This window comes from Anabrus simplex, chromosome 2 (assembly GCF_040414725.1).
Source record: "Anabrus simplex isolate iqAnaSimp1 chromosome 2, ASM4041472v1, whole genome shotgun sequence".
Lineage (NCBI taxonomy): Eukaryota > Metazoa > Arthropoda > Insecta > Orthoptera > Tettigoniidae > Anabrus > Anabrus simplex.
This window is the reverse complement of record NC_090266.1, coordinates 728,778,656-728,806,160: the sequence shown is the minus strand read 5'-3', so window position 1 is coordinate 728,806,160 and position 27,505 is coordinate 728,778,656. Positions and strand designations below refer to the sequence as shown.

Genomic DNA, 27,505 nt, shown 5'->3' with positions numbered 1-27,505 from the left:
AGAAATAGGTCTGGAAATTTAATTGTTGATCAGGACAAATGATTAAATTACTGTAAGCAATACTTCAATTCCTTGCTGAATTGTGATGATCCAGAAACCTGTATTGGTAAACCATCTACTTCCCCATCAGGAGAACAAATACCAGAGCCATCATATCAGGAGGTATTACAAAGTATTATATGTAAAAAAAAAAAAAAAAAAAAAAACTCCAGGAAGTGACAACATTCCTCCTGAGCTTATTAAATACAGTGGAGAAAGATGACATAAATACATATATAATATCATTCTAAGCATATGGCACGATGAAGTTATTCCAAAAGAATGGGAGGAATCGCATATTGTCCCAATTCATAAAGGAGGGGATAAGAAAGAACTTCAAAATTATCGCGGCATCTCTGTTGTAAACACGGCCTAAAAAATTCTGTCTTTTATTCTTTTACAGCGTTTAAAACCATTTGCTGCAAATGTTATTGGGGATTATCAGAATGGTTTTCGTAGTAACAGATCAACTACGGACAACATATTTGCAATTAAGACTATTAATGATAAGGTGTGGGAATGCAAGGAGTCGGTTCATTATCTCTTTATAGATTTCTTCAAGGCACATGATTCAATCCACAGAGAAGGGCTGTGGAACATCTTGATGGAGTTTGGCTTTCCCATAAAATTAATTAACATGTGCAAGCTGTGTATCGATGGCAATGTTAGCTGTGTTTTGCTCAAGGGCAGAAAATCAAGTTCCTTCCAGAATTAAACTGGTCTGAGACAAGGGCATGCAATATCTCCTCTTCTATTCAACATTGCACTGGAAAAGATTATCAGGAAATTAGCTCTTGTACCTGCTGGTATCTGACTGGGGAGACACCATAAAGTCCTCGCATATGCGGATGATATTGTTCTTATTGGCCACAATGAATTAGAAATTAGGCAGTTATTTGTGGAACTAAAGGAAATGGCAGCAGAAATTGGCTTACGGGTAAATGATAAAAAGACACATTACATAGTTGTACAGAGACTGAATAACGAGGAGGTAGACAGATTGCCTTTGAAGATTGGGAAATATATATTTAAAAGAGTAGAGGAGTTTAAATTCTTTGGTGTATTAATCGATGAGAAAAACCGAAGGCAACAGGAACACCAAGCTAGAATTAAGACTGCAAATAAGGCATATTACTCTACAAGCCCTATATTAGTCTCCAAGTTTTGAAAAAGGAATGCAAAAATGATTATCTACAATACAATAATTTTACAGTACTTCTGTATGGTTCCGAGACATGGAGTATAACAAAGAAAGAGCAGCAGCACTTGCAAGTCTTTGAGAATAAAGTTTAGAGAAAAATATTTGGCCCATGGTTTTATCCTATCTCTCAGGAAGACTCCGAAGCACTTGGAAGAAGAAGATCAACAAGGTATGCCGGACCCTCCAAAATGATAACTGGGAAGAGCAGGCTCAAGATCGAAAAGGATGGAAGAGGATTGCGAGATCGGCACGGGAACTTCACGTCCCTCAGAAGGCTACGGAGTGAGTGAGTATGTTATAGGGTTGTAGTTATATTTAGTGTTCGACAGATTGGAGAACTTAAAAAGTTGCATGAAATAGATTTCTTACACTTTTATTTGACTTCAATCACTTCCATCTGAGAACACACAACCCAAATACTTGAAATGTTCAACTGGCTATTATCCTCTTACAAGTATTTGTAATATGTGTATATTCTTCCAGAACTATTATTGTGGAAGGTGGTGATGTGAAGGCGGTTAATTCTCAACACAGATTTATCTTTATGCAATATGGAATTATCAGAGGTAAGGTCATATCTCGGCTGAAATTGCAAAGATGAAAGGAAGATTTTTACTCTTCGTAATGTTATTCCGGAAGGATTTTATATACAAAAACTACCATTTCTTATGAGATTTAATCTTACCTGGTTCTAAGACAAATTGCCACTACAAGGTGTCCACTAGTAGCCTTAGTCTGTTTTCCCTGCAATTTCCAGGGGATATTCCTGTTTTTTCTTGCATTAAGTTTAGTGGAACAATTCTCAAAACAGTAAATGAGTTACCAGAGAAGCTCGAGTTAACTCTAGAGAACTTGTGGAAAGATTCTTTTCCTTGTTTGTCATCTGCTGCCATTTCTTGTATATTTGAGGATGCCAAGCTTTTTGCCAGTCAAATTTTTATTATTATTTTTTTTTTTTTTTTTTTTTTTGCAAGTTGCTTTACGTTGCACTGACACAGATAGTTCTTATGGCAATGATGGGACAGGAAGGAGCTAGGAGTGGGAAGGAAGCGGCCGTGGCCTTAATTCAGGTACAGCCCCAGCATTTGCCTGGAGTGAAAATGGGAAACCACAGAAAACCATCTTCAGGGCTGCCGACAGTGAGGTTCGAACCCACTATCTCCCGAATACTGGACACTGGCCGCACTTAAGCGACTGCAGCTATCGAGCTTGGTCATTATCCTTTTGCGACATGTCACTATTACACTGTGACCAATCGGTTGCTAGCATAGTCACGAGTTATTAATTAATATTGTAATTTAATTCATGTGTAATAATATTGTGGAACCAGTACAGGCTATGTGACCAAGAAGAGGAGCATCATCTGTGACCGTGCACCGAACTACAAAAACACAGCAAATTAGAATTCGAACTCGAAATACTGAGCAAGGTGGCGTAGACATTCACAGCACTCCAAATTCCACTTTCAGGTAATGTGCTAAGGTACGGTGTAAATGAGGAAGTTTGTAACTAGCTGGGGGCAGTCACAGGGATTAATAGCATGTAAGCGAGAATCTGGTACCAGAAAGTCACATTTCATTTCAGTCACAAACAGTGCGGTAACGTTACATCCAGGAAGAAGGAAGGACAACATCTTGGGAACTTTCAACGAGGTTGCAGCCATGGAATGGAGCAGTGAGGACCAATTCCCACGACACCATGATAATGGTAGTGTGAGCATTTATGGGAATGCCTGGCTTGCAGTCTTTTTTTTTTTCTATTAAACTGATATTTATTCGGGGCGCTGACCTAAGAAGATCTTTTGCCCCTACTTTGCATTATATGTTGTGAATCTGCGTGTATCTGGAAATGGCGGAAGTGTTAAATGTTGAATGTGAGGAAAGGAACATTAAGGACGACACAAACACCCAGTCCCCAGGCCAGGGATATTAATCATTTACAATTAGAAACCCCTGACCCAGCCGGGAATCGAACCCAGGACCGCTAGGTGACAGGCGGACGCATTGCATACTACACCGCGGGGCCGGACTGGCTTGCAGTCCACTACATCAAAAAGATGAGTACCTTGTATGTATTAGTTATGTAGAACCATGCTATGGTATCTAATGGGTGTTTAATAATAATAATAATAATAATAATAATAATAATAATAATAATAATAATAATAATAATAATAATAATAATAATAACAACAACAACAACAACAACAACAACAACAACAATCATTTTAGACATGAAAAGACTTGCAATCATAAAACAGACACTGACAAAGTCAAAGGGGTTAAATTCATGGAGAAAATCTCAGATCCCTTTGAAATCAAAATGGGAGTCAGACAAGGAGATGGACTGTACTCTTCAACTGCGTCCTTGAAAAAGTGATAAAAGAAAGGCACAAACAAAAATTAGTCCTCAAATTCACCAACCACTCGCTTCAGGCAGAGGAAAAATGGCAATAAATTGCCAAACATTTGCAGACGATATAGCAATCTTAACTCAAGACATTTCAACAGCCCAAAAAAAAATTGAACTGAAAGAAACTGCAGAAAAAGTCAGCACTGCCGGTAGCTCTAAGTAGCCTACACAGTGGCCTCCACGGTATGCACTAGCCATGCGTCTCGGTGTGTGTGCTTTGTACCAACTGATGAGGTATACAAGTTTTTTCGAATCGCTATGGTCGTTTTGTACTTTATCGATACATTCTATTAAATTTTGTTTACATTTGTAAGAATAACCTCTTATGATTAAATCTTTTGCTATTTCTCGCAATTCTAAATATTCTTTCTTTAAAAGTTCTTTATTCTGTACTTTGTATGTTTTATATGTTTTGGAGAAGTTGTTATAACTATCTGCTAATTCGCTTAAATTATTACCCATTCATTAATATAAAAGTGGAATTTTTGTTTGGGCACCAAATAGATTGGTCTTCTATATATACTGTAATTAAAAACCACTAGAATTGTTCTATTTTATTGTAATTTTTACTGTATAAGTGTCTTTCTACATATAGTTAAATAATCTTTAACAAGCTGTTTTTTATTAAAATATTAGCACTAAAAATAGTGTTTGGATGCATGTGTAACTGTTGGTTACTCTTCGGTTCTTTATAATTTTTAATGTATTTTAATACCATTGTTTTGGTGGTATCTAGATTTAGATAAATACTCTGTATTTAGTTGTGTGTTAAAGGGGGTGCTGTTTATAAACCTTCCTATAATTAAAAAATATTCTTGTTAATAAATGTATAAATTAATATTACCTGAAGATATAGCTCCTAGAAGTTCTGATGTAGAAATATATATAACTAAAGTTAAGACAGAAGACAAATTATGGTTATTGGTATTTACTTATTTAGATTATAAAATTTACCAAATTTATAATAAAGAAGAAGCGAATTTTTTAGGCCGTGTTTACAACAGAGATGCCGCGATAATTTTGAAGTTCTTTCTTATCCCCTCCTTTATGAATTGGGACAATATGTGATTCCTCCCATTCTTTTGGAATAACTTCATCGTGCCATATGCTTAGAATGATATTATATATGTATTTATGTCATCTTTCTCCACTGTATTTAATAAGCTCAGGAGGAATGTTGTCACTTCCTGGAGTTTTTTTTTTTTTTTTTTGTTTTTTTTTTATATATATAATACTTTGTAATACCTCCTGATATGATGGCTCTGGTATTTGTTCTCCTGATGGGGAAGTAGATGGTTTACCAATACAGGTTTCTGGATCATCACAATTCAGCAAGGAATTGAAGTATTGCTTACAGTAATTTAATCATTTGTCCTGATCAACAATTAAATTTCCAGACCTATCTCTTATAATACTTGATCTTGGTTGAAATCCATTTTTAATTGTGTTGACAGTTCCATACAACTTGCAGATGTTCCTGTTTCTGTAGTCATCTTGGATTAATTCTGTTTGTCGTCTCAGGTAGACTTTTTATTCTCTTTTACAAATTAATTCACCGAGCTCGATAGCTGCAGTCGCTTAAGTGCGGCCAGTATCCAGTATTTGGGAGATAGTGGGTTCGAACCCCACTGTCGGCAGCCCTGAAGATGGTTTTCCATGGTTTCCCATTTTCACACTAGGGAGATGCTAGGGCTGTACTTTAATTAAGGCCACGGCCGCTTCCTTTCCAATCTTAGCCCTTTCCTGTCCCATGGTCGCCGTAAGATCATCTGTGTCGGTGCGACGTAAAGCCAATAGTATTTCATTTCAAATTAATGTACTCCATTCTTTCTGTTTTTCTCTGTATAGTTCCTCAACATCTACAATCTTATTAGATTGCAGCAAATATTACGCCATATTGCCACTTCATTAACTGCATCTTGACATGCCTCATCGAACCATTTCTTTTTCTTACTAACACCTTTTGGTATCACTTTCATTGCTACTGTTGTCATGATTTGTTTCGCGTTATTCCACATTCATTCACAAACTTCGTCATTTGTTTCATCAGTGTCTTCTGTAGGATCTTCTCCCAGAATATCAGATCTGTTTGCAATTTTCACATTATACTTTAAATCCGAGTGGAGAGTATTATATCAAAAATTATATGAGAGTTTTAGAAAGACTTCCTATAGAATATCCAAAAGGACTCGAACTATTTCAAAAAGAATAATATAGTTATTCCAGAATTCAAAGTTGTTAAAATTCAACAATAGAATCCAGATTCGTTAACAAATTTAGTTGTTTCTTGTACATAATTGGATAATCTAATGGGACTGTCTGTTAAAATCTAAACAATAAATACTAATCTCTCCTTATTTTTATTTGGAGTTGTTTTCATTTTATCGAGTTTAACTTTAATCTTATAATTTAAATATGTTTTTCTGTTCTGTATTTCTTTCTCTAACCAATAATTAGATACATAAAATCTTTCTATATTTTTGAATTTAAATATATATCTTTCTTTTCCTTCATAATCTATTTTAGATAAACTACATATAATTCTGTTCCTTCTTCTAAACTTTTTAATCTTTTACACGTGGTTACATTTACTTTTCCTACTATTTCCCCCATTCTTGCATTATCTATTTGTTCTTTTATTTCTTCATTATACAAATTATTTACTTTATTTTCTAACGCATCTAAGAGTTTATAATCTTCCATATTAGGATAACAATTTCCATTATAATTTTTAGTTCCATTTATTCCATAAATGGTTTTTCTGCTGGAAAATAAATTATTTTTTACCTGTTATAATAGATAAAAACAAATCCTTCTTTTTAAAAATCTTCTTTGCCTTTACTTATATTTATTAGGTTATTGTTAAGTGCACCTTTAATAAAATAAACAGATTTAACTCCATCTTTTTCGCATTATGCTCCAACATACGGAAACTTATTTTTATTGTTTACTACAAAAGCATATATATTATAAACACAATTGTTTAAATCTAAGCCTTTCCAACATTTGCTAAAATAATCTCGTAATTCTTCTTCTGTCTCTTCTATTTGTTGTTGGTTATTTTTTATTTTTATTTTTTTGCTATTTTGCTTTATGTCGCACCGATACAGTTAGGTCTTTTGGCGACGATGGGACAGGAGAGGCCTAGGAATGGGAAGGAAGTGGCCATGGCCTTAATTAACCCATTCCGGTCTGGGCCTGAATATCCCTAACAAACTTTCTGGACTGGGCATTTCTAAGGATTTGAAAAAGATTATATCTCTGTACCTGTAGGAGACATTTGTGTGATTCTTTTTTCTTTGTGCTTGTTTGAGCATCTAGTTTTTAAAAATGTTGTTTGTTTCACATCAGCTATCACTTGAGATTTTAAAATTGTCGATATATTACACCATATTTTGCGAATAAAAAAAAGTGACGGATTATTAGGTAAGTACAGTTTTCTGAAATACTGTCATATTTTCCCTAGATTGATTATGTAAAATGTGCATTGTAATTCCAAAACAACAACAATAATGAAAACGATATAAAATAATAACTGTTCAATAATAATAACTATAATAAGAACACCGAAAATGGGAGCTCTTATGAAATTTTATTTATATATTTTTATGCGACGATAGTGGCTCGGAAGGTGATGTTAGCAATGATAATACTGAAGGCATGTAATTGTAATTTTATTCACAAATGGAAATATTGACATCCAAATACGAATTTGAAACAACATCTTGCATTTCATTATGATTGGAACACATTGTACAGTTTATCGTATGTTCCCACGCATTTCATAACTGCGCGACTACGTAAGAATATCTACGTATTAGTAAAGTTTTCTATTTTTTAGATGTGAGGGATTACGATTACATAAAATATCAAAAATATAACTTCTATCAAGCACTTGCTTGCTGTGAAACGCCATGTATTAGAGCACATTGTGTGACAACACCTACTAATGCACATTCGTCAATTATATTGTAAATTCTCTGACTTAGACAATATTGCCATCTGTTGAAATACTCTCATAACTACCACATGAAGAAACACGACATAGTCGGCAGAATGCGTGCATAACTCGTTCTCTATTTTTAGTGAACTGCCAAACCTTACTACAGGCTATGCTTGCAGAGCAGCGTGAACGTAATTTTGGCCACTGCGAGGTTAGACTGGAAAGAGTTAAGGTACAGCCCCAGCATTTGCCTGACGTGAAAATGGGAAACCACTGAAAACCATCTTCAGGGCTGCCGACAGTGGGATTCGAAACCACTATCTCCTGGATACGAGTTCACAGCTGTATTTGTTGTTCTTTTTTCTAGTTCTTTCTTTTATTCCTCTTGTAGAGATCTTGTTTGCTCCAAATAAGAGAGTTTTCGCACTTGGATTCCTATATTTTCTAGTTCTTATTCTCTCTTCTTCGTAGACTGTAAATATATTATATTAATTGGTTTAATTTCTTTAATGGGATATGGATAGTTTGCTATGGGTATTTATTCTTTTTCTGGACACAAATGGAATATTTTTAGTACCGGTACGAATTAATCCTAATTCTTCTATATCTATTTCTTTCGCTATAGTAGAATATAGAGTATTAGATTTCGTAAAGTATGATTCTCTAGCTTTAATGTAACATTTTTGGACTGTAGATGTAATATTAAAGTTGTCTAGATATACTGGAGCTTCTATCTAGTTAATGGGTAGATGATTAAAACTAAAAGCAGATAAAACAAAATTAATTATTTTTCTCTTTCTTCTTGGTTGTCTGGTAAACGAACTTGTATCCCCGTTAATTTTTTTGTATTTTTGTTACCACAATAGACATATTGTAACAGATCTTTAAAAACAAGACAACTGTTTTGTAAAATATTCGTTAATTTTTCCCACATTTTAGCGAGTGGAACAGAATAAAATGGTGTGTTATGGAAATATTCTCTTGAGTTTTCTAATAATTCTAAACAATCTTATATTGGATTAAATTCTTTTATTTGTTGGAAACCTGGATTAGTATAATTATAAATTATTGCCTCCAATCTTGTAATTCCGTTTTCTTTAGCTAATTTAGAGAAAATGTTTCTTTTAATCTTTTATCTGGACAATTTAAGAAATCTATTATATGGTTTCCAAGATGTTTGTTAACTCCTGAACTTGTTAATTGGCAAATAAATTTATTGTAGATTTTAAATCTGGAATTAGAATTTATCCAAGTTAAGCAGTCTATTCCAACAGAATTGTTATTGTTAACTATTATTTTACATTCTTCTCTATATTTTCCTTATATACGAAAATTAAAATTATTTGTTAAATATTCGCACATTTCTTCTTTGTTAAAAATACCTGCAAAATCTTGTGTCATATCTAAGTCCAGTAGATAACAATGTTCCTTTTTAATTTCTTCTAATATATTTGGTAATTCTGTAAAAAGTGTATTTATTTTTATATCTGCTAATTCTATTTTATATGGAATAACAATCAGATTTGAGTATTTTATAATATCTATCTCTTTTCAAAAAATCTGTTTAACACCTTTAATTGTTTGTGTATTAGAATTTAATAAATATGGTATTTTGGCTTTAACTCCATGTCTTGCTAAATTACAATTAGAGAACTTACTTCTTAGATAATCATTAAAGGAACCACATGGCTTTCTTTATGAGAAATTATCAGCTTTTTAATTCTCCTTGGTTGTTTCCTTCGCAATCTGTAGAATCTGTAATTTTATCAACCATAATATTAATGCAAAAAGGTTCTGTAATTGGTTTAAATTCTTTTGATTTTTGTTCTCTACTTGTGTAATTAATATCTCCAATATTTGTAATAAGATTAGAGTTATTTAAATTTTCTGTTAGTTGGTTAGTTGGTTGGTTTTGTTTTATTCCCAAGTAATTCTGTAAAAGAGTATTTATTTGTTACAGTAGAAATTCTGTTTTCAACTTCCATTTAAGATTGAGGAAAAAAGTGTAGGAGGAATATTTTGGGAAAATTTTATTAACATTTAATTGTTAGAAGTTTTAAAGAGACCTACAAAAATAGAGGTAGCTGAAATTTGGTAGTTGAAAATAAAGTAAGGTGCAAATCTGACCTATATGAAAAAGATTAAACAAGTAGGTCAATGTCAAAACACACCAACAATTAAACCAAAAGACTTAAAAGTCGATGATACATTTCCTATAAAAGAATTTAAAAGAAATTCATACTAAATTTGGAAAATGCATAATTGTTAAATTACAAGGAAAGGAAGGAGAATTTTAGGTATTTTTTCTGGATTGTTTCAGTCAAAAATTAACTAAAAAAGATATTCAACAGTTAAATAATTCACAAAAACTCATGTTTGTTTATCAAGGTTTACAAGATCTACGAGATGAAAAGCAAGTACATAAAATTGATTTCATTAATGAAGTTGACAAGTGATAGCAATAGTGATAGCAACTACTCTTCTTTTTAAATAGATTTCTGGGCTGTTTGGTCCTATTTTGTTGTAAATGGGTACCTTTGATGTATTTTGCACTTTTCTATAAAATTCACTTTTGGCAGTTTTACCTGAAATGGGTAATTTTTGGGGAAAACAGACAACTTTTTAGAGGCTGCCGGGAGTGGAATTTTGGAAAATGGCAAATACCCTGAACGTACCCACTTAGTACTAATACACTATTTCTGTGTAAAATAAAGTTTGACTTACTTAACAATCCCTATAACAGATGCGTATAAGTATGGCACTCCACACATGCCAAAATTTGGAGCATACCATACCTAGAATGGCACTTCGTGCAGCTGGGTTAAGTGCTGAGGATATTGCAGCAGTTCTTAGCAAGGAAAATACAGACAAGGAACACTGCATTTTTCTTTAAAATGCGCATCACAAAACTTAAACCTTCCTCTAAAGTAACTGCACATTCTTTGTATGGAGATTCAAGAGAGCTGAAATTTCATTTGTGGATTGTGGAGACGGGTATATATCCCAGTGGCATGAGTAGACGGACTTTGAACCAACTAAGCAGCTGCTGTTTAATCATCATTCAGACAAGTGGCTATAAAGAACTTGTTCAAGCACAACGTCTGGATGACCCAGGATACAGATAGGGTGATGTTTGAGGTACACACAGAGTTGGATCTCACAACAGTCTAGTTAAGGGTAGTGAACTGCTCACCTTGGGCTGTTGCCTGCTTTTCAGAGGATGGATCATAATGAGACAGAACCAGAATAATTGCAAATTAAGGAACTATATTTCTACAATAATTGTGAATGAGAAAGTTAGTTGAACATGGTTAATGTTCTGTAAGCAGTGAGCATTACAAAGGGAATGCTTGCCAAGAAGTGTACGGAAATGTTTGGTGACTGTGCACAAGTATATTGTGAAAGGTTCAAGTCTGTCTACAGCAACGTCTGGAGATCAAAGCGAAAAATCTTGCTATAATGCAGTTTAAAAAAAAATCCTGAACTACATAATCTTGTGCAGCCCTCTTACAAAGTTCACAGAAAGGTGCAGAGTTGCAGGTTTTGTACACAGATTATTTTGAAAATAACATTGCATTTAGTGAAAAACCACCTTACACTTTAATAAATATATCAACATTTATTAAAAAAAAAAAAAAATTAAACTCTCCTTTTGCAGGTCTCTACTTAATACAAAACAGTAAATTATGATGATGATGATGATGATGATGATGATGATGATGATGCTTATTGTTTAACGGAGCCTAACATCTAGGTCATTGGCCCCCCAAAAACAGTAAAATATTCCTGAATACATTTCTGATATTCCAACAACTTTTTACAGTTTTCCTCAAATTCTACGATTATTTGATTCAATTATTCAACTTGTAAACAGCATTCCTTATTCATCATATTAACCGTTAAGCTCTATTCCTAAAATCTTCCTTTCCTTCTAAAATACACACTATCCCATCCACGTTATTCTCAGTATCCACTCTTTTTCCACTTCAACACACTGTAATTAAAAAAGGAAAAAGAATGTCTCATTTCTTAGGTACCCCTAGAACTGTATCCCTACACATAATGTTTGTGTGTCAATTTACTGCACATCATTGCTATCTATGTCAGAAATTTTTCAGGTTATCAGAGAACATTATTATACTCACCTTTCTCGTGCACCAGGTCCATACATGCTGTTGAGCTGGTAATGAAGCATGGGATCAATGCATTGAGGGGGTAAGCCCAAACCAGCAGACCGTGGGAGAGTTCCAGGAGAGAAACCAGCATGTGGCCTTGCATATTCACTACAGAGACAAATAATCACAAAAATTACGTTTATCTGCGATGTATGGCTTCAGATATTTAGTAATGCACAAAATAACACTAACAGGGAAGCAAAACAAACACATTTATTAAGAATATTTATCAACGTTGGGACAAAGGATATGAAAATTATAGCTAGCTTATCATAGGAAACTTCAATACTTATGATTTGCAGTACAAAGCTCAGAAGACAATATAACAACCTAGTAAATTAAAAAATTAATGCCATGTTTATACACGTATACTTCAAACCTTGACATATCTGAAAGGAAGAAGAAAAGCAAGCTTACAGTTTTATGCAACTGCTGATATTGTGATCAGAGCCATGGGACCTCGAGTTTTACATAGAATACAAAATACAGGGACAAAATTTTTGATGTCAAAAACCCAATGCGCAATGGCCGAGATTCTGAACCATGACCACAATGACGAGTAGCCAGTGATGAAGTCACTGTCAGAATATCAAATATCAATATCAAATATTTTACACATAAGGTGCCAGCCACAAGGTGGTCTGTCACACTGCTTTTCACTCTAGTGCTATAGTTCTGCGGGTGTTAGTAAAAGATCTTTTACAACTATGTGAGCGTTATCAGTACCACAAGCAGTTGAACCACATGTACAGTGGACAATGGTTTACACAGAGAAGGGAACTGATACTGATCAGAAAATACTAATGTAATGGCATAAGAGTCCCTTCTCAGCAGAAAAGAGACTGCTGTGGTTTTAAAACATATATTAGATCAACAAACAAGGTGTCTACAGATTTAGGCAAACCATTTTTCAAGACTTTTTCATGACGTTCATGACCATTTCCTAAAATATTTCATGGCTCAATCAAAACAAGCAATAATGATTTAGAAAGAAAGAAAGAAAGAAAGAAAGAAAGAAAGAATGCCTACTACTCGATGTTTTGGCACTTTCAACAAGTGTCATCACTTACACTCTTTCTTTTATTTATTTATTTATTTTGTAAAACATTTATCAGGGTAATTATACAAAAATATTGCACTTCCAATGACACACAATAAAGATATTACCTACCTACTGTATATTTACTTAGTTATTCATTTTAAAATAGGGGTGTCACTATTTTAATTACAGTATCTAGAAGTCTTACTCTCAAAAAGATATTAATTAGGGCTATTATTCAACAGTCTTACACTTTCAACCATATATGACAAAATATGTGGTTTAGAAAGAATAACAGCACACCCAGAGCATGACATAATTGGGGTAACAGAAGGACAGTAATTTATTACTTCACTGGTGGAAGTCAGAATTGATGGATGGCTCTACGGGGAGAAGCATTTGGTGGAGAACAATGAATAGTGGTTGCAATAATCAGAGTGAGAAAAATTAAAAGAATAAAGGAAATAAGAGAGAAGAAGTTAAAAGTATAGAAACTAAAAGGTAAAGATGTAGAGGAGATACTTGAAACAACAAATTCCACCAATGGAAGCTGGAAGTGTGGAAGGGTCCTAGTTTAAAGAGACATTTGTAATCTGTACAGATAACATCTGCAAGAGAAAAAGAAAAGGAGACATTAGTAGAAAGAAACAGTGAAGGAAGTTGTGAAGGAAATGAAGAGAGCAAGGCAAGAATGGAAGAGAGATAAAAGGCAAGTGTCAAGAAATTAAAGACAGATGTAAAAATTTAGTAACTGAAGAAAAGAGGATAGCTAGGAGAAATTCACATGATAAAAGAGGATATAGAGGGGAGCAAAAGAATGCTATAACGGCTTGTAAGAAGCAAGAGAAATAGTGTGTGCAAGACAATAGTGGTACAGTATGAAGACATAGAAATAGAAAATGTTATAACAATGTTTCAAGTGGAATTAAAAGTCAAAAGGATAAAAATAAGGAAAGCAGCAGACATTGATGAAATCCATGTGGGGCTGATACCTAATGGAACAAAATTAAAGAAAAAGAATAGTAGGAGAGAGGAAGCTGGAGAATATCCATAAATACCCCAACCCAGCTGGATGAGAAATGATGATGATGAGGAAAATAAATTGGTTAATGAAATGAAGCATGCCACTGTACTTCACATATCTCAAGTTCTTCATTTGCTATTTTCATGACCTGAAAACAATATTCATGACTTTTTCAGGATTTTCATGACCAAAATTCCAAATGAACACTTTTCCATTACTCTCATGACTTTCATGACCTGTAGACACCCTGAAAAATTAAGCCATCATAATGTTCAATTTTGACTTGGGTTTTCTTCCAGATTTAAGAAAATGGCATTCCAAGAGGCAAATGATTAAGATCAACCCCGATGTTATCTGTTTAAGAGGCCCAGTAATTGAAAAAGATTGAAATATGTTCTGTGATCACTAGAGCCGCAGTACCATGTACAGTACTATTTGAATTAATCGGAACAGGGTACTTTTTTCTTTTCTTTTCATCTTCCCAAAGGCTGGCAACAGTGAAGCATAGTGAGATTGTAACATTATCTCAGAATACTTCCATGACAAAGAGAGTTAGCTACTAAACTTAGTGTTGGTGTAGTCACTATAAACAGAATTATCAGCAACAGAGATGGATAGTAAATGAAGGTTACAGATCTCATCATATTGTTATGAGGGGTTAGTAAGGATGTGAAGGAGAGGACATACAAGTCTCCGGTAAGACCCCAATTAGATTACGGTTCAAGTGTATGGGCCACACCAGGATTACATGATGTGACAGCTAGAAAAGATTGAAAGTGAAAAGAAGCATGATTTGTTCTGTGTGATTTCCAAGAAACTAGTAGTGTTATGAAAATTCCATTAACTTTGTGCCAGGGAGAGTTGGGAGAAAGGAGACAAGCTGCTTGACTAAGAGGTATGTTCCGAGCTGACAGAGAGATTGCATGGAATGACACTGGTGGATGAATAAGCCCGAGTGGAGTTTTTAAAGATAGGAAAGACGAAGATAAAGATGGAATTCAAGAGGAAAAATTAGGGTAAATATTTATTTGCAGGAAGAGAAATTAAGGACTGGAGTAATTCATCAATGGAAGTGTTAATACATTTCCATAATATTTGAAATCATTTATGAAAAGCCTGAGTAAACAATTGATAGGAAATTTGCCACCTAGGTGAGAGCCCTCAATGGAGATCAATGATGATGATCGATTGACAGGCCGGCTCAATTTCACCAGGGGTGGGAGTAGGGAACCGAGGCAGGGAAAAAGAAAACTGCGCTAACTGATGAGCAATTTTTCCTCAGAAGATGCAAATGAAATATCAGGCTCCCTGCTATGGACTTGGGTGCGAGATGAAGGAAACCAGAATGAATCTGCACATTATAATATTCGCTGAAGACTTCTGGCAGCTGAAAGAAAAGCCAACAAACCTATAAAGAAACACTTTCTGACAGGAGAAGTGTGCAGGAAACACTTCTTGTAGGCATGTAGTCTTCAGACTGGACAATAGAACACTGGAAAGAAAGCCTTTTCTCTGATGACAGTAAGAGTCACTTTGAGGTGTAGGGGCAGAGGGTTTAACACATGCACCGAGCAAAGAATGAGCCAAACAACAATTTCAGCACATTTACAACACACCGTAAAACACCCTGTGGAAAAGATGTTTTGGAGGTGTTTCATACATGATGGACCATGTCCTTCTTGGAACCTGCTTCTGCCTTAAAGTACCTGTACATACCTTCCATTTTTCACTAAAATTTGTATGACTGCCAATTATGCTTGCCATCATGTTATTCTTAGCTGACTTCTTAGTACCAGTTGACGGGGTGATGAAATCTGACCAAACCAAACCCCATGGTGCAATAGCTCTGAAAGACCATGGCCTACCAAGTGACCACGGCTCAGCACGAAGGCCTACAGATGTCGTGCGGTTGGCAGCACGCACCCTCACAGCTGTTATACTCTACCTTCTAGACTGCGGCCACTACCTCACCATAAGACAGCTCCTAAATTGTAATCATGTAGGCCGCAAGGACCTTGAACCTGCCCTCGGATCCAAGAAAAAAATCCATCACCTGACCAGGAATTGAACAAAGGAACTCCAGGCATGAGGTAGGCATGCTATCCCAACAGCATTGGGCTGGCTTGAAATCTGCGCAGTATATTCAAAGACAGGAAAGCAGAGTTGTTGGTGAACATCAGAAGGGGTTTCTAGATGATGCCTGAAATTTTCAGCAAGATTTGGTTCCTTACCGGACTTCAAAGAAAATGAAGAAATTCTTCAGTGATAACAATATTTGTGTCTCAGAGTGGCCAGTGAACTCCCATCACATTAATATAGAAAACATGCAAGCTATTTGTAAAAGGAGACTCACGAAAATCAACTGTTCCACAAAAACACGCACGATAGTATCTCTAGTTAGAGTGGTTTCATGATTATGATTTTTAAAATATTTGCTCAAAGCTTGTGGAATCTATATTGAATCATGTAAAGCAACTTGTAAAACAGAAAGGAGGATATATTAGCTATTAGCATGGAGGTATAAAATGCCCTTAGGTGTTGTGAGCCCATCGTAACAATAGCCTATATGGATAATGCAGATATGGTGCCTCCGAAAAGGTTAGGGCGTCCCCTGCTAAAAGCGACGCGTAGCTCTTCGGGTGCTGGAGGAACTGTGAGAAGTGGGTAACCAGCACCACACTACATCAAGATTGTGACAGTAATGTCCTGACACTGGCGGGAAAGACAGAAGAACTGGTTGACTTCCTGGAAGAAAAAGATATGGCCATACTTGGACTGTGCGAGACCAAGAAGAGGGGTACGGGAGAGATTCCTCTGAAAGAAGGATACAGGCTGTATTACAGCAGAGGACCAGAAGCAAAAAATGGTGTGGCCATCATACTTAGAAAAGAAATCCGAGAATAAGTGGAATATACAAAATGCGTCAGCGATAGGATGATGGTGATGAGACTTCAGTTTGAAAATGGCATGAAAGATCTATTTCATTTGTATGCCCCACAAACGGGTTGCATAGATGAACATCTAGAGGGCTTACAGTGGGAAGGCAACTGAATTAAATCTGCTTTGGGATGTTTATTATTTTACTCTGCTGTCAGCAACAGCAGGCAAACCAATGCGATAGCAGGATGCCTTCACCATGCTTATTACACACAGGTAGGTCATTCTACCAGTAACTATGGCACACCAAGGACCCCACATCTGTGAGCAGGTAGTTACTTTCCTTAAACAAGGAAAACCGAGCTCGATAGCTGCAGTCGCTTAAGTGCGGCCAGTATCCAGTAATCGGGAGATAGTGGGTTCGAGCCCCACTGTCGGCAGCCCTGAAAATGGTTTTCCGTGGTTTTCCCATTTTCACACCAGGCAAATGCCGGGGCTGTACCTTAATTAAGGCCACGGCCGCTTCCTTCCACATCCTAGACCTTTCCTATCCCATCGTCGCCATAACACATATCTGTGTCGGTGCGACGTTAAGCAAAATAGAAAAGAAAAAAAGAAAAACAAACAAGGAAATCTAACTACAACAGGGGAAGGACGATGCTATGGAAACCCATAGAGTACGCCAACACCACACCGGATAAGATGTTTTTGCGAATTGGGAGACACAAGCTGACATAATGGCTTGGATTCGTGACAGGTCTCATACCGGGAATGGGATGATCACTTGATCGCTGAGGCCCAGTCAATACTGTTCATGAACACCATGAAGCTGCACCAGGCCACACGTTTTCCTGGCAGCTTGAGGACGGCCTTGAGATACCGAATGAGGCAGGGTTACAATCCCGGCAAACAGCTAAGAAACAAAAGCTCACTGATTAACCATGGGTATACTGCCATGCACTTGCCAAGGACAACATGATATGTGAATGGTTATTATTATTATTATTATTTTTTTTTTGCTAGTTGCTTAACGTCGCACCGACACAGATAGGTCTTATGGCGACGATGGGACAGGAAAGGGCTAGGAGTGGGAAGGAAGCGGCCGTGGCCTTAATTAAGGTACAGCCCCAGCATTTGCCTGGTGTGAAAATGGGAAACCACGGAAAACCATTTTCAGGGCTGCTGACAGTGGGGTTCGAACCTACTATCTCCCGAATATTGGATACTGGCCGCACTTAAGCGACTGCAGCTATCGAGCTCGGTGTGAATGGTTAAATGTCATTCTCTGACGAGAGTAGGTCTTCCTCAGCGAACAATGGGTCAGTAGGCGTGTTTCACCCTATCAGCACCTGACACAGCTTCAGTTTCACATTATGCTCATGCCTTGAAGATGTTGCTTTTTTATGACATTCATTATAGTGCTTGTTTTTCACGCCCTCATGTCGTTGGCATTACATCATTGTCACACTGTTTTTCCAATAAAAATTTTTAATGAGCCGTTTTAATTCGAACTTTTGTAACAATAAATTTTAGTCTCTGACAAAATATATTTATGGTTTAATCATTGATAATGTTTCCATCAACATGTTTGTATAATGTACCATTTCTCACATTTTTATATACTGAATTTTGGTAACTGGCTAAACTTTTAGCTTCAATATTAATACAAGGTGTACTCTTGAAGATTGTTTTTAGGCTGAAGATGCCCTGAATTGAGGGCGAAACATGTCCCATTGAACTGATAGTATGTTTATGTAACCACTATAAATTGAAATTAATGTATTGAATAGGTGTATTAAAGATCGCCTTTATTGTTTTTGAACTATGAAATTGGCAGTCGAACATCCTCATGGTCAATATGGAAGTGCCATCTTCACTAAACCAGGGGCCTGTTCCACAAAAGTATGGTCTTGTACATTACAAGTAAATTCTCTAGTAACTTGTACAATACCAGAGTTTCTGTTCCACAAAAGAATTTTCTACAGTTGTACTTTACTACTCCATACTTACAAATTACTAGTGAATTTTTATAGGCGTGTTCCACAAAAGTACTAGTACTTGTAACTTACTAGCGAATTGAGAAGAATTCTCTACCGGTGAAAGGACAATAATATATAAATGTACTAGTGCTATTTAAATACGCTTATTTTGGATACATTTTGATAAATATGTGGTCTAGCAGTAGTGATAGTGATGAAAATGAAAACTATCATCTGTACAGGAAAGAATAAACTTCCAGTTTAACACTGTGTTTGAATACAATGAACGTTTTAGGTTAAGCACAATACAAGTGGAAGAACTTTTGATAGATATTGGCCATAGCTTAAAATATCCTACGAACAGAAATAAATCTCTCTCTGCTAAACAACATTTACTAACAACATTACATTGGCTAGGAAATGGTGGTCAGTACCATGGTACAGCAGATATTCTTGGGATGGCAAAATCTTCGGTCTGTGGTAGCTGCAATAAATGATATAAAATTTCCTCAAATTGTTTGTTGGCCTGAAAATACTGAAAAAAACATATTCCAAGAAAGACATTCCTGGAATCATTAATGAGCAGAATATCTCTTACATACGTCCAACTTTTCCCCTCAAAACCTCCATGAGCTTTTCCCAAGTCAAATATTTCCATCCAACCATTTATTTTGTCTTGTTTTTTCAGACTCGCTGAATCCACCGAAACGAATATCTTTCCTACCTTCTATTTCCTTCAAAATGAATAACTTTGTTTCTCTTGACATCATTTTAACAATTCATGCAGAGTTTGCAATTTCGTAACACTTAAGTTTGGCGGCCGAATATCGTTATTAGCGGCATCTGATTCCTAATGACAGACCAAGGTAGGTATGTTAGACTCTCGTAGAACATACGCGAGGATCGCGGAAGAACAGAATGGGTGATAATAACGGAGTAATTTCCTATCATCAAAGAAATAAACTGAAAAATAACATCGTAGCATTAAAAAATTCACAGGAATATTAGTTCTTTCAATCTTTGCTGCACAAGTTACAGTAAAATACGATATTACGATAAATGAGGCAAGCATAACCTAATTCAACGAATGGAATACGAAGATAAACAGCTGATTCATGCTATGACGTAGTATGTTTATTGATATGTCGTCACTTGTAAAACTTGTAACAATTCACTGGTAATATACAAGAGACTATCAATCTTTTGTGGAACAGAAATGTATAACTCCATACATTACAAAAACCCACACTAGTAACTTGTAATGTACAAGACCATACTTTTGTGGAATAGGCCCCAGATATCAGGATTATTGCAACCTCCGTCACAGATGAAAATGACATAGAAATTAACGTGAAAGAATTGAGTAACTATCCTTTTTTCCATTTATAAACCCCCAAAGATACGCTTTTCATTCAGACCACCTGATAATCTGAATTTGCAGAAAGTGTCCATCTTCATGGGTGATTTCAACAGCCACAGCATTATATGGGGTTATCCACATGATGACGAGAATGGAGAAGCTGTTATGTATTGGGCAGAATCACACTAACTGTCCCTCATTCGTGATAAACTTCCTTAGCCTTCAACAGTGGAAGGTGGAAACGTGGATAAAATCTAGACCTTATTTTTGTCAGTAAGCAGATTGCCCATCAGTGTATTAAATCTGCCTGCCTCCCTATTCCTAACACACAACATCATTCCATAATGTGCCAGATATTAGCAGCCGTTAGAACACCGTGTTTACTTTAAGAGAAGATATAAATTCAAAAAGGCAAACAGGGAATGTTTCACTTCCTCTTTAGATAAAAAGGTAAGTATGATCAGTCACATACCAGAGGCATATGACCAATTTATTGATGCCATTAGATTTTCTTCTAAAGAAGCCATTCCAAGAGGATGCAGAACCAATTACGTACAAGGTCTTTCCCAGGAGGGAAGAACTGTACATCAAAAATCCACTATTTGACCCAATATATTGAAGATCGTTTTGAAAATTGGAAAATAACTGGGGCAGTCTTCATTGACCTAACTGCGGCTTATGACATAGTAACCAAATTCTGTTGAGTAAACTTTATAAGATGACAAAGGACAACAAGCTGACTGAATTTCTTCGATGTCTTCTTGAAAATCGAAGATTCTTTGTAGATTTCCAAGGGTGACATAGTCGTTGGAAGAACTTCAGGAATGGCCTACCCCAAGGTAGTGTTTTGTCTCCAGTATTATTTAATATTCACATGTTTGATCAACCCTTGCCAAAAGGAACGAAAAGCTTCATTTATAAAGATGATCGAGCTGTTGTCACCCAGGGTGATCAGTTTGAGTGTGTTCAACGGAGACTAATGGAAGCCTTAGATGAACCGAGTTCAAACTACAGAGAAAACCATCTAAAACCGAACACCTCAAAGACGCAAGTTCGCGCTTTTCACTTAAAGAATATGCTGGCAAGAAGAAAACTGAAGATTTTCTCAGAGGGTGCATTCTTGTATCATTGCTCAACACCTAAATATATCTAGGGGTAACTCTGGATAGTGCACTCACGTATGAACAACATTATGTTAACAGGAAACACAAAGTATCTACACAAAATTCTGTTTTTTGCAAGTTATGCGGTATCAACTGGGGAATGCAAGCTCAAACATTGAGAACTACTGCTTTAGCACTGAGCTACTCTGCAGCAGAATATGCATGCCCTGTTTGGTATAGATCATGTCATGCCAAACAGGTAAATACTGCTTTAAATGAAACTTGCCAGGTTATAACTTGTTGCCTAAGATCTACACCTTGTGATGAGGTGTATTGCTTGGCTGGCATCGCTCCCCCAGATATTAGACATGATGTAGCTTCTAAACATGGAAAATTTAAAGTAGACATTTTCCAAACACATCCATTAAATGATTATCAACCTGCTCAACGATTTAAATCCACGGGAAATTTTCTACATAATCTATGAGCTTCATTTCTGTATTGATTGCTACTACAACATAAAAATGATATGGAAGCCTCCACCTAATCAAAACAGTGTTTATTTACTATTGATTACAGTAAATCCAGTACCGGTTTCGACCCCTATGGGGTCATCCTCAGCTGTCATATATCAAACTAGTTTCAAAAACATCACATTACAAAGCGTTGCATATGCATGAAAACTGACCCAATTTGACAAATGATTAAAAACAAGTTAAATGTTCAAATAGTAAGAATAATAAAATGGGTCCTTTCCTCTTTAACTTTAAAAGTTACATGTTGTGAGAGGCATGTCACCTCATTATTTCGTTGATCTAATGAACATCAATTAAAATTTTTACATTACTTATGTATACTGATATTTGTTAAGTTATTACTATTTACATTTGTGATATTGAGATATTACAATGTTTTAAAAAATTATATGTGCATAAAAAGTTGACCCGATATAACAGGCCGTTTAAAGAATGAATGAAGTAGTAAAAACAAAATAAAATGGGTCCTCTTTCTACTCTAACTTGTTACATGTTTGTTGTTACTACAATATTCCTGTTGGTATGGTAAGTACACAGGTATTGTGGAGTGCTACTATTTAATGTTGAAACTTCTAACTGTTTTTAATTCATTCCAGTGTTTTCTTCTTCAGATGATTGTATAATATTGCAGGTGATATAAATATCTTGAAGATCCTAAATGTTGTTATGAAGAATTACGTCTTAATTTATAATCGGTCGGATGCATTGTCTGTGTACTATATTCTCAGTATGTACTAAATGCTGAGTTAAAATTGCGTATAATGAGCTGAAGTTTATTTAGTTACAGCGTGCATCTTAGTATGGCATTATACTATGTCAAGTGTCAAACAATATACATTTTGATGTCTTGGGTGATAGCGTGAGGGCTTCTTTTATGCTGTAGGCCGTATTGTTTGTAAATAGAAATAAATTGTGTAAAGAACGGCGTCTGATGAACTGTAAGGAGTGAAGTATGTGTGTGTTGTATTTACGTTGGGTGTTGACACTGTGTGCATTGCACGGCTGCACGTCGAGATCTGTAGCGTGTTAGTTTGGGACTGTTGCTCGCGGCTGTAGAGGGGAGGTTTGGAGGGATGGGAGGGACGATTGTGGAGAGAGCGGAACTAGAGTGGGAGGGACATGCAAATCTTGAATACAAACCCCAAGAGCCCCTTGCTCAGTATCTTAGAAGAATTTTACATAAACTTAGATCAATTCGTCAACCCAAATTTCAAACTAAACGAAATTACGGAAAAAACCAACATTCTTTTCGATACAGTTATCCCCCTCCTACATCATTATTTGAAAAGAATCAAGAAACAACATCCCATACATACAAAAGAATCGCCTAAAGATCTCCCACTCTAGTTCCAACACCCAACGTAAGTACAACACACACATACTTCACTCCTTACAGTTCATCAGACGCCGTTCTTTACACAATTTATTTCTATTTACAAACAATACGGCCGAACAACATAAAAGAAGCCCTCACGCTATCACCCAAGACATCAAAATGTATATTGTTTGACACTTGACATAGTATAATGCCATACTAAGATGCACGCTGTAACTAAATAAACTTCAGCTCATTATACGCAATTTTAACTCAGCATTTAGTACATACTGAGAATATAGTACACAGACAATGCATCCGACCGATTATAAATCAAAACGTAATTCTTCATAACAACGTTTAGAATCTTCAAGATATTTATATCACCTGCAATATTATACAATCATCTGAAGAAGAAAACACTGGAATGAATTAAAAACAGTTATAAGTTTCAACATTAAATAGTAGCACTCCACAATACCTGTGTACTTACCATACCAACAGGAATATTGTAGTAACAACAAACATGTAACAAGTTAGAGTAGAAAGGGGACCCATTTTATTTTGTTTTTACTACTTCATTCATTCTTTAAACGGCATATTATATCGGGTCAACTTTTTATGCACATATAATTTTTTAAAACATTGTAATATCTCAATATCACAAATGTAAATAGTAATAACTTAACAAATATCAGTATACATAAGTAATGTAAAAATTTTAATTGATGTTCATTAGATCAACGAAATAATGAGGTGACATGCCTCTCACAACATGTAACTTTTAAAGTTAAAGAGGAAAGGACCCATTTTATTATTCTTACTATTTGAACATTTAACTTGTTTTTAATCATTTGTCAAATTGGGTCAGTTTTCATGCATATGCAACGCTTTGTAATGTGATGTTTTTTTAAACTAGTTTGATATATGACAGCTGAGGATGACCCCATGGGGGTCGAAACCAGTACTGGATTTACTGCAATCAATAGTAAATAAACACTGTATTGATAAGGTGGAGGCTTCCATATCATTTTTATGTTGAAGTTTTCTACATTCTACTGAGTGCCTTTTGGAGTCACCTCAATCGATATAGATGCTGATTCTCATAGGGAATCTGAAATATTTGTCCCAAATGAGTAAATTTATAAACCAATATAAATGCTCTGTTATAAATTTACTCATTCGGAACAAATGTTTCAGATTCCCTATGGGAATCAACGTCTATATCATCTGATGGCCAAACAGGAATCAATTTTTGGTAATGAGACAAAGTCTCTCATAGTGCACTGGCACTGCCGGTGGCTCCAAGTAGCCTACGCAGTGGCCTCCACGGTGTGCACTAGCCATGCGTCTTGGTAGGTGTGTTAGGTACCAACTGATGAGCCCAACCTGGTACACGGGGGCGAAACACTGGCAACCAGGAAAGAGTTAACTGGAAATTTTATTATGTCCAATAACCATTTATATTGGTATCACCTCAATCACCAAGACTAATTTCCTGGAGATCCAGTAACCTTCACCTCAATGGATGGATCCATCTGAAACACTTCCAGTCAGTTATGAAGAGCCACGGTCTACATGGAAGAGTCTGAACAGGATGCGGTCTGAGGACGGTCGATCTAAGATTAATATAAAGAAGTGGGGTCTATCTGAAGAGACCCCCCCTGTGCCTGCGGTGAAGAACAAATCGTCGCGCAGCTCCTTCACTGCAACTCCTGCCCTCTCGTTTCCACCATGCAAGATTTAGTGAAGGCCACACAAAATGGTCGAGATCTCGCCAAATTCTGGTCCGATATATGATCTGATATAATTGTTACTTTGAATGTATATCTAGTGTGTTTTTACCAGTTGTCTAATTATTATTTCTCATTCTTAACTAATAATTTATACATGATGTATTACTTCTGATATGAATGAATGAATGAATGAATGAATGAATGAATGAATGAATGAATGAATAAGTGTGATATTTTTACTTTTGTATTTCTGAAAGGCTCTCTTCAATTCTCCCAGTACCTTTTCGCATGCCGGCCCCACCATACATGTTTAGTTTTCTTCTTCAGTGGGTTTACCTTTCTGGTTTCGTGTATGATCTTGGTACAAAACTGATCCCAAGTGTTAGTCTGTTCTTTTTCCCCATTCTTCTTCTACATTAGTATCCTGGATCCTTTTCATGTTGACACGGGGTTCTGTGGTTCAAATCCCGGTCACACCATGTGAGGTTTGTGCTGGACAAAGGGGAGGCAGGGCAGGTTTTTCTCTGGGTACTCCGGTTTTCCCCTGTCATATTTCATTCCAGCAACACTCTCCAATATCATTTCATTTCATCTGTCATTCATTAATTATTGCTCCAGAGGAGTGCGAAAGGCTTCGGCAGCCAGCACAATTCCTATCCTCGCCGCTAGATGGGGGCTTCATTCATTCCATCCCTGACCTGGTCGAATGACTGGAAACAGGCTGTGGATTTTCATTTTCATCCTTTTCATGTTGAATTTCTGAATGTGTATTTTCTTATGGTGCATTCCCTTTGCAGTGAATTTTACTCTGATGCGCATCCAAGTCAATATTCGCACTTCTACAGACTTGCACCCCATGGACTTCTTTCCAAAAGGGGTGCATTATGGCCACGTGGTCAATCTGGTATTCACCCACTGATTGTATGGGTAACCTCCAAGTCTTTTCTTGTTTTCAGGGGGTCCTCAAATGGGTTGACACGATCTTCAAGTTCTGTTGGCATAACTCAATGAGTCTCGTACCATTCTTGTTGGTGAACTTGTGTGCTGGGAAATTGCCTACGTCTTTTGGTGTTCTTTTTATCTGCCAATTTGAGCGCTGACATAGCCTAGTAGAATCTTTGAGTCTTCTCCCTGGGAATTGCCATCGTGACCTTCTCAAGCTTGGTTCAGAACTGTTCAACCTTCTTCAAGTCTTTCTTGTTGTCAATGTTTGTGGGGGCATGAGCATTAGTCAGTGTGTACTTCTTGTCTGCACAATGCACGCCTATTTTTTATGGGTGTGAGTTCTTTGATTGAGCTAACTACATTCTTGTGCACTACAAATGCCATACTCTTTAATAATATTTAGTTTTTTCTTCCTTCCAATAATCAATGTATATTTCTGCTAAAATACCAGAGGGTCAGGCACACATCGGGAGCCCTTTTTGCTGATATATACTGAGTGGCCAAAAGTCATGGAAAGACACTGAATGTGATGTTAATAACGAGTTGCTCCCCCGTGACCCCTCAAAACGGCAGCAATACAGTGAGGCATCGAGTCTACAAGGTGTTGGAATCGTGGGATATGGACCCACGCATCTTGCACTGTTATCCACAATTGGTCTTTTGTACTTGGTGTGGGGTTTGTGAAGCGTACACCAGCATTGACAGTATCCCATAAATGCTCGTTTGGATTAAAATAAGGGGATCTGGAGGCCCAATCCATGGTCGTAACTTCACTGGAGTGCTTCTCCAATCACCTGCGAGCCATCACAGAGCAGTGACATGGCGAATTCTTCTGTTGAAACATGGCATCTCCACCAGGGTACTCTAGGGCCAGAAAAGGATGCAGATGGTCTGAAAGAATGTCCACATAATGTGCACATATTAGTGCTCCCTGGAGCCGGAACAATGGGACCTACTGTAAGTACGACCATCCACCCAGATCAGAACTGAGCCACCTCCCGCCTGGACACAACCTTGTTGACACATGAGATCCATAGCTTCATCAGGTATGCGACACACAAACACACACACACACACACACACACACACACACACACACACACACGCCCATCAGCTCGATACAACTGGAACCAGGATTCATCAGAGCATACCACACGCCGCCACTCTTCCATGGTCTATTGCCGATGTTCAGGGGCCCATGCACGTTGTTGAGATCTGTGACGAGGTGTCGGCAAAGGGACACGAGTTGGTCATCGACTGGTGAAGCCTATGTGGTGCACTTGCCTCCTTACAGACCTGGAAGAAATTGGTTTCTGCCTCCCAACATTCTGACTCACAGTAGCCCGTTGAGCGCCTAGTATAATTCCACGGATGCGACGTGATGTCCATTTGTTAAACAAGCGTTGTCTTCCCGTGAGGCAGTTTATGTGGGTGGTAACACTCTCTCTGCAATATTGAAGACCCACCCTCGACATTGTTGATCTTGGAAACCTGAATTCGCGCGTAATCTCCGCAATGCTATGACCCATGCACTGACAATCATCTCACGTTCAACGATGGTTAACTCGCGACGTGTTGCCATCTTCACGACATTGGGGTCTGCGAGAGACTGCTCAGCGATGCCGTACCTAGCCGCAATGCTCAGGGGTCATAATGGCACATATTCTAATGGGACACCCCTTCCCACGACATTTGGTCACTCAGTGTATACAGTATTATTGTTAAAAGAGAGTTATAGTTAAGGAAATATTTTAGAATGATCATGAAGTCTTCTATTTCTTGTCGGCTTAATTTACTTTTTTGTGTCAGATTTTCTTTAGG

General features: G+C 36.7%; 1 protein-coding gene across 8 annotated transcripts in view; it reads right to left on the bottom strand.

The window, feature by feature from the left end:
* The window catches only part of LOC136864408 (atrophin-1), a 755,035-nt gene that overhangs the window by 235,801 nt on the left and 491,729 nt on the right, over nucleotides 1-27,505 (bottom strand). For all 8 annotated transcript variants that reach the window (XM_068226264.1, XM_068226266.1, XM_068226270.1 and 5 more), the window contains one exon: nucleotides 11,741-11,878. In XM_068226264.1, the coding sequence (XP_068082365.1) occupies nucleotides 11,741-11,878 (138 nt within the window). The remainder of the gene's footprint in view (nucleotides 1-11,740; nucleotides 11,879-27,505) is intronic.